Source organism: Solanum tuberosum, unplaced genomic scaffold (genome assembly GCF_000226075.1).
Source record: "Solanum tuberosum cultivar DM 1-3 516 R44 unplaced genomic scaffold, SolTub_3.0 scf00039, whole genome shotgun sequence".
Taxonomy (NCBI): Eukaryota; Viridiplantae; Streptophyta; class Magnoliopsida; order Solanales; family Solanaceae; genus Solanum; species Solanum tuberosum.
Window position 1 is genome coordinate 1,154,899 of NW_006238968.1, and position 10,804 is coordinate 1,165,702.

The 10,804-nt window shown below is 31.7% G+C and overlaps 1 protein-coding gene across 1 annotated transcript; it reads right to left on the reverse strand.

The window, feature by feature from the left end:
- Positions 1-350: 350 nt before the first annotated feature.
- On the reverse strand, positions 351-2,374 carry LOC107059849 (ribonuclease S-2-like). The gene is made up of 3 exons (XM_015306890.1): positions 2,165-2,374; positions 911-1,072; positions 351-638 (listed from the first exon to the last, which is right to left on the reverse strand). Exons 1-3 carry the CDS (start codon positions 2,372-2,374, stop codon positions 351-353), a joined length of 660 nt encoding a protein of 219 aa, XP_015162376.1.
- Positions 2,375-10,804: the final 8,430 nt, after the last annotated feature.

Here is a 10,804-nt window from a genome sequence, read left to right on the forward strand (position 1 = left end):
TAATCGAAGTCAAAATTAAATGGAGTTCAGTGTTTGAGTTTGAGGACAGTAACAATGGAGGGTTGCTCCTTGAGGACAGTAAAATTAATTTAACATGAAAAGAAAAATAATAAAGAGAGACAGTCAAATATAATACACACCATATAATAATAATTTTTTTATTATTTATTTTGAATATATGAAAATATAAAAACTAAGAGGCAGGAAGGAAGATTTCAGTATGACCTTAACAAACGTTATTTTGAGTGGTTTGGCAACTAATAAAGTCGTCGAATTTGCGCTTCACACAAAGTCTTATCTCTCGAATCAGTAGATGATTAGTCGCATTTATATAACATGAGATGTGTACATTAGTATAATCTACTACTAGACGGGTTATAGCCGATCTTTATCTTATTTATCTCATATGATTCTGATGGGTTTATTTCTTCATCTTTTAAATAGGTAAGTAGATAATCAATCATCAGCTCATTTATCGTTTTTGCTGCATTGAAGTAACCAGTTACGTCGAGTACACTCTCAATACTATAGCCATGTTGCCTCCGCTCGTACATCCATAACCACTCATCAGAACGGCCAACTTTCAAATTTGGCCAAATAGTTCGGAGTTTATCCCTCAATGAGTGATCAACTTGCATCTGCAAAAAAAAAAACAATTATAAAATCATTTACACCATATATATAATATACTAGATATTAAAACCCGTGCTAACAGCCCAATATATGTTATTTGCTTCCCTAGCCTCTTCTATATATGAGTAATAAATAATAGAAAAATATGTTTTAAAAATTGAGTATTTTCTACTATATCATATCATATCATCATGAAAAAGTTTAGTAATTTGTGGGAATTATTAAGAAAAAAATTGTATTCTGAGCTTAAAAAAACAAAACTTACGACGGCGTATACTTTCATGTCCTCTTGATGTATAAACACATTCTCTAGCATGCCGGGAGGAGGCGTCCGATACAAGGTGTTTCCATCAGGCTTCGAGGGCCAGAGACCATGTATCGTAAATTCGAATAGTGGAGCACTTTTGCAAGTTTGGATCCTGCAATATGTAGCCGGCCACTGCAATACGAATTGCATGTGATCATATTGACTATTTACATGAATATTAATACTAATAAGTAGTAAAAATATCAAAGCATAGGTTTTCATTTTTATGTCAATTAATTTGATAAAAGTGAATGCTACGTATTGCATATGATCATATTGGCTATTTACATGAATATTAATACTAATAAGTAGTAAAAATATCAAAGCGTAGGTTTTCATTTTTATGTCAATTAATTTGATAAAAGTGAATGCTAAACTATTAGTCTTATATAGGCACATGAGAGTAGATAGGTCATGGCTTGCATGCATAACATATGATGGAAGAGTAGTTAGGTCATGGCTTGCATGTGTGACACCCAATTTTTGACCCTCCCTGATAGAAATTAATTTTTAAGCTTCTTTAATTTCAAACAATTTGAAATAATTAACTTTACAGAGTTCAAATATTTTTCAAGTTACTTTTAAGAATTTTAGTCACTTTTCATAATATTTTAAATAATAACAATATTTTTTATATATAATTTTATATATACTAGTATATTTTATAAATGAAAATCGTGTCAAAAGATTTTACATTTTAAATAATAACAATATTTTTTATATATAATTTTATATATACTAGTTTATTTTATAAATGAAAATCATGTCAACAGATTTTACATTTTTAGCTAAGTTCTTTATTAATTTAGTTTAAATCATAATTACAATTTTGAAATGATTAGTTTGTATTTTTAATCTAGTTGATTATTTTATATCATTAGGATTAAGAAGCTCATTAATTAGTTTCTATTAATTCATATTATCTATTTATTTTCTAGCCCAATCACCAACTAAACTCATTTGGCTAGACTATTAATTTCGATTGGCTACGATTGAAATTCATACGGTCATTTTCTTAATTGCAATTTTAGTGATTCCTCAACTAAATTGTAAAACCAAAATTTTGGGTCAGCTTCTATTCAACTCCTCCAGCCCATTATCAATTCCCATTGCAGCCCACCTAATTTCAGTCGACCCAAGTGAAGAACCCGACCCGACCCATTCCAAAGCAATAGAAACCCAAGTTTTTCACTTCCTCAACGCTACACACAGCAGCGATCAAACGGAAAGAAACCCAGCGACGTCTCTTTCGGCGTTAATGCACGGAGACCGGAAATCAGCGATGGACGCGTACAACAGTACGCAGTACACTGCGCTCTTTGTCTTCTTCCTCAACGTCCCTGTCGTACAGCAGGAGCAGTTCGCGTGTTCGTCCTTGAGGCTGTGAGATCGAGACACGTTGCTCGCCAAGGACAATGGGATCGATCCATCCATCCGTCTACCTTTCCTCTTCCGGAATGGTTTGAAACCTCAGGAAAAGAGGTCTCTCCTAAAATGGTGAAAGATTTTTGGCATTTGAATTTTTGGAATGGGCCTTGTATTATCCGGATTTCATCCGTTTTTCCCCCAAAAAATCGCAAACCCTAATTTCATTCTATATAAACCTCCTCTTTACTCATTGTTAGGGGGGGGATTTTTGAGAAAAAATATTGAGAAAGCAAATGCAGCAAAACTAGCCATAAAGTATCTCGAAATACACTCAAGAAAAAGGGGAGGCGACTAGTTTTGGTTTGGGTGTCCTTCTCCCTTTTTGCTTGCCATCGTTCGATCGAGTTCAAGATTCTGTCCTAATTTCTGGTTCGTTGACTCGTGTCCGAGTTTCGTGGTAGAAGTCACGTTCCTCTGCTCGAGTTCCTCATTCCAGTTCGCTGCCCGAAAGAAGGTAATGATTTCTCCTTTTGTAATATTTTCATCATCTTTCCTGTTCAAGTGTGATGTCAGTAGCCATGCTTTCGTTTTGTTTGCTAATATTTATTAATGAGTTCTTGATGGTTTGTTATGGTGTGACTTCTTTAAGAGATTTTAGTGTAGTTGGATTCCTCTGTTTCGAGCTTATTTCGTCGTTTTTGTTGCTCGTTTTGGATATTCGAATCTATATTTCCTTGTCTTTGATGTCTTAAGGTGTCAAAATGGTCCTTCATTTCTTTAATGTTGATGTTATAAGATTTTTCTTCTTCAATCAAGGAATAATTCCTCAAACTGTTGATTGTTGTCTTCTATATTGTTTATTAACTGCAGTTCCGTTTTCTCCATTTTCTTTGCAACTCTGTGTTTGTCCTACTGCTTGGCAAAGCATATTTTAATCAAATTATGTCTTCATATTTGTCTAAGTTTCAGTCGAAAACGCCCATAATTACAAGTTGAGTCGGTAAAACTCGAGTTTCTTGTTTTCATTTACTAAGTCTTAGTTTTGTTGGAGTTTCGTCTTTAAGATCATTTAAAGCATGATTTCTTTGGCATTAATCCTTCATGGGTATGGTATATTGATTTCTCCAACTTCCAGTGATTTAGTTATACCACCTTGTGACTTTCATTTTAAAGCAAGGAAGCTAGCTCATGCTTACTTACTTTCTTGTAATGTGCAGTAAAAGATCTCGTAGACCATTGTATTAGATAGTGTTGTTATTAAATTTTATCGGCATCCACATGTTGAATGCAGGTCTCACCTAATTTGCTTACTGTTAAATGCATAGGTGGGCATTAATAATTTTTCAGCTTGTCAGTACGTTTTAATGTTGTTATTTTATTTTTTATGAATTCTCATTTCTTTGATTGAAAAGTTGTCAAGCTAGCATTTGTTTTTCTTAGGAGTTAATAACTTGTACCTATTGTTTGTGTGCATTCAATTATCATGCTATTTGATGCTGGTTGGATCCCCTCTCATCCCCATTTATAAGTGTGCTACCAAGCTACCATACTGATTGTGCTTGTGTGAAATAGTCATGGTTTTCCTTAAGTCATTTTTTGTAAGATTCGCTAATTTCCAGCATATTTCTACGATCTCCTCATATGCTTGTTAATTTCCTTGAAGTTAGTACATGCGTTCTTTTATAATTCGGCATACTCCTTTCATTATTCATTTTTTATTAGATCGCATATTAATCCTTTGTTTTTCCTTCTTTATGATGCACCCGAATCCTCATGGACTCTATCCTTGCATTTTTTTATTGGGCCACGGAGGCCCAATTCTTTGTTCGAGTCAGCTGGCCATTAAAATCGAAGAACATGTCCTTCAAAAATTGATGAACAGGGATTAGAGCTGATACGAATTTCTATACACTAGGTGTATACGGAAAAAAAAGGGGGGGTTTAAAAGGCCCACTCCTTATTTTACAAGTTGTATTTTGCTACTTTGGGCCTAATCCCTTGTCATTTTCATTATTATTTTGTTAGAGTTTATGACAGATGAAGGGACATTGAGCCTAAGGCCCAAAAGAAAATGTCTTATGTATTTTAGACTAAGACAGGTTCAGGTGACTCAAATGGGCCAAAGGTCTAAAACGAAAATGGGCCCAAGTATTGGTCCAGGCGGACAGAAAAACCAAACCTGGGCCCAAATCTCTTTCCCTCCTTTCTTTATTGTGTTTGTTTACTTGTCAATGCCTGCTATTAATCTTAAGTTTATCACGATTCAATTTTCCGACAGATAGTCATTATGAACTAATCTTTTAAAAGTTAACTAATTAAATACTCACTTCCTATAATTTTGAAACATAATCTATCAAAGTGTTTAACTTAGATAATATCTCAATACTTTTCCTTTTACCCTTTTAAAATGGTCTTAACTATAAAATAGTTCAATTTTGCAATTCAAGTTGATTTAAATTATTTTAGCCAAATAATTAATTGCCGAATAATCGCGTATTAGCGGGCATTTCGAGTGTTTTCAAATCTTTCTCGAAATGCTAATAAGAACCCCGAACCCCTTTGAATATTGTCATTAGATTTCTGTTTTAATCTTTTGAAAAAGTAGTTTCTTGATTTTTCTTAAAAATTAAGTGGCGACTCTTAAAACTAGTCTAAAATAAATAAAAAATTAATAAAACAGCATGCATAACATATAATGGAAGAGTAGTTAGGTCATGACATACTTTCTGTTAGGTAAGTCATACCCATGGGTATAAAAAATAGCCCAAATATAGGTAATCCGTTTAGCCCAATCAGTCCAGTTTAATCTATGTTTTCAATCTGTTTTAAAACTTTTTATTTGCATTGATATATTATATGTTCCTATATTTAAAGTTTGCATTACTATCTATTTTATATATTTTAGGATTTATCTATCCATTTATAACTTTTTTAAAAAAAAATTCTTGAGTTGAAATTCAAATTATGATTATAAAACTTAAATAAAAATATATTAAAATTATTGAAATTAAGCGAGTCAAATTAGGCGGGTAAAGACCCAACCCGTTTTTAAGCTCATTCGAGTCCAACCTGTCGCACTCCATTTCGAACTAGCTGAAACAGTTCACAACATAATATGACTGACCTCTAATTTTTGAAAAAAAATGTTTTGTGTTAGAGTCACCACCTAAATTTTAAGGGAAAATATTAGGAAAGCCATTTTTTAAATATGTAAGTGTAAACTCTATTTTAATCTGCGAAATCAGTGAGATTCTGAGTAAGAGTTTTGGTTACCCGAGGGGAAGGTATTAAGTATCCCTCAAAGCTTATTCGAAGATATTCCTTAAACTCAAATTAGGAAAATATAATTAGGCAAACGTGTTTATTTATTTGTTTTAAAATCAATGGTAAGTAAATTTTATTATTTTAAGAAAAGAGTAAAATATAAGGTACGACATATATATGTCTATTAAATAAACTAATGGTAGTATGTTTATCATATAGTAAAAAATAAATAAATAAATGTACTAAAAATGCATGACAATTTTATATGTTAAAAAGTATAGATGTGTCTTATATAAATGTATCCAAAATAAACGTTGAGTTTAAAGGATATGAAAATTTGTCGTTTTATTTATAAATATAGAATTAAGACGTGAAATAAAATAAAATGAGATAGTCATCAGGTGCAAATATGTAATAATGTGTATATTAAAGTGTAGATAATTATAAATTATAAAAAAATAAGTAACATTTGTAAAAGTGATAGTAGATAAATATAATAGGTTATGTAGAGAAAAATATAAAATTCATATCTTAATGTGTATGACATATATATGTATGTACCTTGTATTTTGAAGCTGTTGACATATCTAAAATCTTGAAAACAGCATGTCAAGAGATTAAAATATTTTAGCAATATGTGATTTGCAAAAATAAAGATAGTAATAAATAGTAAAATATAATTTCTTCATAAAGGGGTGAATGTCAAAAGATGTAAAAGTAGGCATAACTATTGTGACTTATCTAATAACTTACATTCTTGTTTTATAAATTCTAAAAAATATGTATTCTTGTCTTCAAGGTAGTGATTTTAATACATGACTTGCTATACTTTGAAGCCCCTAAAACGTGATGTTTTTTTTTTAAAAAACCTGCACCCTTTTAGAGCTAAAATGCATCATTTGGAACCCAAAATATTGCCTCTCAAACCGTTTTTTTTGTTCCAAACTACACACAGTTTTTGCACTAAAAATCTGCACTTTTGAACCTAAAGATATGCATACATTAAGTTGCTAAATTTTTATTTTAACTCTTATTAAAAATTCTTAAATGAATACATTCTAATTTTTTTTTAAAAAAAGAGGGTATTCTCAAGTTCACTCTTTCTGAAAGGTTAAGCTTTCACGACCAAAGATATGTTAAATAATAAATGAACACTTTGTTAGAAAGCGTCGTCCTAAGCAAAACTTTCTTTATCCATCACACCAAACGAGGTCTTAAAGTAGTTCAAGCTATGAAGGGATCCTAACTATTTACTGTAGCATAGGAGCCTTTACTCATGCACAACAATCATATCACATATAGTTTCTGAGGAAGACACAATTGGTATTTACACCTAGTTTCTAAGAAGTAAAGTGAGGATACTATGGATACTTCTACAGTGTTATTAAGTAAAGCTACAATAGACTTAATCCATCTAATTCACTATGTACCAACTATAGCGTGCAACAACATACTTAAACATTTCAAACTCTTATAGGTATATTCTTAATTAAAGATACGCCACACAATCATCCAAAAGCTTATTCCTTATTAACACATAAAGGACTTGATAATAAAAGTAATAGCTATTCCTTGCCGATTCATAGTACTATAAGACCCGAGATATCTCGTTATTTAAGATCATAGAAAAAGGGAAGATTCAAATAAAGGAAAATCTGGTTGTGTGCAGATCTCCCAGTAAGTAAGTAATGCACTTTTAGACTTCAAAAATAATTCAAACAACCAACAGAATGTTATTATGTGATCAAGATAAAAAAACAAATTCAACTTTATGGATAAAATGATGTCTTCCTACCTGCATATAAAAAATGTGCATGCCAAGGATGTGTATTTTGGTTCATGTTTATTATTCTATATGCTTAAGCTTGGTAAGCACACATATATGCAATAAAGAGCAAGGTGTAGGTTCAATCGAATTAATCACCCCAAGATAGGCATAAAACAGAAGATGAGAGGAGCTAGGAACGTTCAAACATTCTTACGTTCATTCTGTGAACCAAAACAAAATAAAGGAGGCAAGTAACGATCTGATTTGACAACATTATAAAAGCAAAAGAAATAACTTCCAGAGAAGGTGAAACACAAACAGCGAAGTAGATCAAGATTATACTCGAGCTGGTTCGGTCTGCCATCAAGTTAATAAGTAAATGCTTATTTAGCGTCCTTGGTTTTACGTGAACATAGGCAGTTTTGTTGTGTGTCAATACTTTTGAGAGGAAAAGGAAAAAAAATATGCAGCCGTCCAATCCTTTATATTACAAAGCTATCCTAGAATTCTTCTAACCACTTAGTCGAGATGTAAGAACAAAGAGAGAAACTTATCAAAATTTCATTAAAAAAAAAACAGAGGAAGTTTTCAGGAAATCAAAGAGAACAACTGGCCTGGACATCAAGCATTCATAGTGTTTTATGCCTTTGGGAGTCCCTTTCATGTTAAACTAAAGGTTGCCAACATTAAGGTGCCCATACCAACGAATATACCAAAAGAAAACAGTCGGATAACCAAGAAGATGTACAAATATTTCAATGATTCCGCAATTGGCAGCTGGCCATGCTTACTATAATTTTCACACTTCATGTAACTTATACAATCAGGGACTGCTTCGGTATAGATATCCAGAATAGGCGTAGATCAACCTCAAGCGTAAAGATTTAATCAATAAGCACATTCTAGTAGGTTATAGCTAAAATATTTTTTTTAAAAGTTGTAGTGTTACTGCCCTGCTTATATCTAGGAGCGGCAGGACCTAGTTCGCGAGCCTTTTATAGAGACATGAAAAGATTAACTAAAGTGCAATTCTATACTCATATGAAATAAGAGTTCTCACGAGTTACACCACCACTAGAAAGCGAGATAAGCATCAGAAACAAAAAAAAAAAAAAAAAAAAAACAGTATGTGCATTTTAAACAAGACAAATCAAACTCACAAAAATTTGAAAAAAACACAAATGGCCAAACAAATCATCCAAATGCTCAAGGAAACATGTTTTAGAATAGGAGATCATGGTAACACAAAAGTATAAACGATGAGAATGTTAAACCAAGTGACTACGAATTCGAAACAACTAAGAGGACAAGATTTTAAAGTTTAAAACGACAAACAACAGTCTTTGAACCAACAATAACTACAAAGAGAGGGAGAAACGTTCATATCGGAAATTAAACCATGACTTTTCAGAACTAGATTAGACTACATTACAGTCGAGAAACTCGAACGAGATTAACATTTTCAGTGATTCATATATACATATCCTAAATCGTATTCAAATTGAATAAAGAATAAGGGAGATGTATATTATTGTTAAACAGAAACTTAACTGTAGTCAAGTAAAAGGCAAAATCTGAATAAGCAGATTAAGATTTTCTTGGATCTTTTTTTTTAATCGATTCTTAGATTTTCTTGCTTGATTTTCTCCATGTTTTGTGGATGATCTTTGGAAGAGAACCAGAGGTTTGTTTTTATAGCCGAATTCAAACTTCCATTTGGCTTCAAGAATTCAAATTTTGAATTCTTGGGAAGCCAAGTCTGAGGAAGAGCAGAAAAAAAAAATGAAAATGGCAGGAAATCTTCCAAGAATCGACCTTTTCAGGTCGATTTGAGAGGATGAGTGATTGAGGGAGCGTTTTTCCGGCGGCATAGAGTCATTTCTCTAACAGAGGGGGATGGGGATCACGTGGGTCGGCCATCGGCGCCGCTTGCTGCAGCTTTTTCCGGATTTGCCGGATTGATGCGACCTCTTGCTTTTCTTCAAATTAAAAATAATCATTTTACAAGACTAGCTTATTTGTTAAAATTAGTGATTCTAAAAATAAAATTAATATAAATTAGCAATTCATTAATTAATTAAAGTCTTCCTAATTTTGAAAAAATGTCGAAAAATATTTATCACTATAATAGAAATTATATTTAATTAGAAAAAATCGAGTTAAGCCTTAAAAATAATATTTATTTGACGTGAAATTTGAAAAATGAGAAAGTAAGTAGTAATATTCATATAATATATATTTAATTTTTTATAAAAAAATAATACTTATGAAATAAATTTACCAAATAAAATAAATAATTAAAAATCTTTTTGGTATTCCTACAAAAATTTCATAACATATATATATATTCTATTATTATTATTAGACTTAAGTCATATACGATCCCTTAAAAGTGTTTGCATATTTCAGTCAGACACCTTAACATAGGTCAGTACCTATTGAACACTTTAATCTTAACAAATTTATATCTATTAAACACAAAATGAAAATCCGGTGAAAGGCAGAAGTGTGTGTATCTCAAACACAAATACATAGCAGATAGACCAATAAAATAATGACACGTGGCAATTAGATAAAAAAAAGAATTAAAAAAACAACAAATTATTTCCAATCAACCCCGCCCCCGCCCCTCTTCTTCTTCGTCAAAATCTGCTGCCATTTCAAAGCTTTTCACCATTTTGGATTTATAATCACTTACTACCATAATTATCTAATAAAGAATAATGACTTCTGCTGAAAAAATAATCAATTTATATTAATTTTATCAAAAATATGGAACTTTAAAAAAAATGCAAAAGAAGAATAAAAAAGGGTTAGAGAAAGAGAGGCAGACGTTTAGAGGGTGGTGCAGTGAAGAAGTGAAGAAGAAGACAAGGATTTTCCATTTTATTTTTTATAATTTTTTTAAAAAATAAGTTGAAAAATATATAAAAAAATATATGATTTTTAATTGCTATACACGCTCAAGGAGTGTGGAACACACTTTTTTTGCCATGTCAGCATTTTGTGTCTAATAGAAATGATTTTTGAATATATAAGGTGTTCAATAGGTACAAGCCCAAGTTGAGGTGTCCAAGTGAAATATGTGGACAATTTTAAGTGGTCGTAGATGACTTAAGCCTTATTATTATTATTATTATTATTATTATTAAAACTTTAGTCAAATAAATGTGGAGAGCCAAAATTGGGTGTCAACACAACCAATTTGGGCCCAAAGTAAATTTGGGGGGGCCAGGACCCAACCCAATTTCTATTTGAGAAATTTTCACATATAGCCACTCAAAAATAGCCTAATTACTCTCCATAACTATAGTTTGATAATTACAATTCGTAGCTACATGTTATAGGGAGGAGAGAGGCGAGCGAGACTGGGAGAGAGAGGAGAGAGGCGAGCGAGAGAGGGTAAAGAGTTGGAGAGAGGTGAATTGTATATGTATATCGGTTAGATAATTGTATATTATACA

Bases quoted from the DNA above. Each gene is read 5' to 3' on its own strand.
- LOC107059849 (XM_015306890.1), bottom strand. From the start codon at position 2,374: ATGGATGGATCGATCCCATTGTCCTTGGCGAGCAACGTGTCTCGATCT. The intron at 1,073-2,164 runs GTTTGATCGCTG...TTCGTATTGCAG, and splicing joins ACGTCGCTGGGTTTCTTTCC to TGGCCGGCTACATATTGCAG. The intron at 639-910 runs GTATACGCCGTC...TTTTTTTTGCAG, and splicing joins TACATCAAGAGGACATGAAA to ATGCAAGTTGATCACTCATT.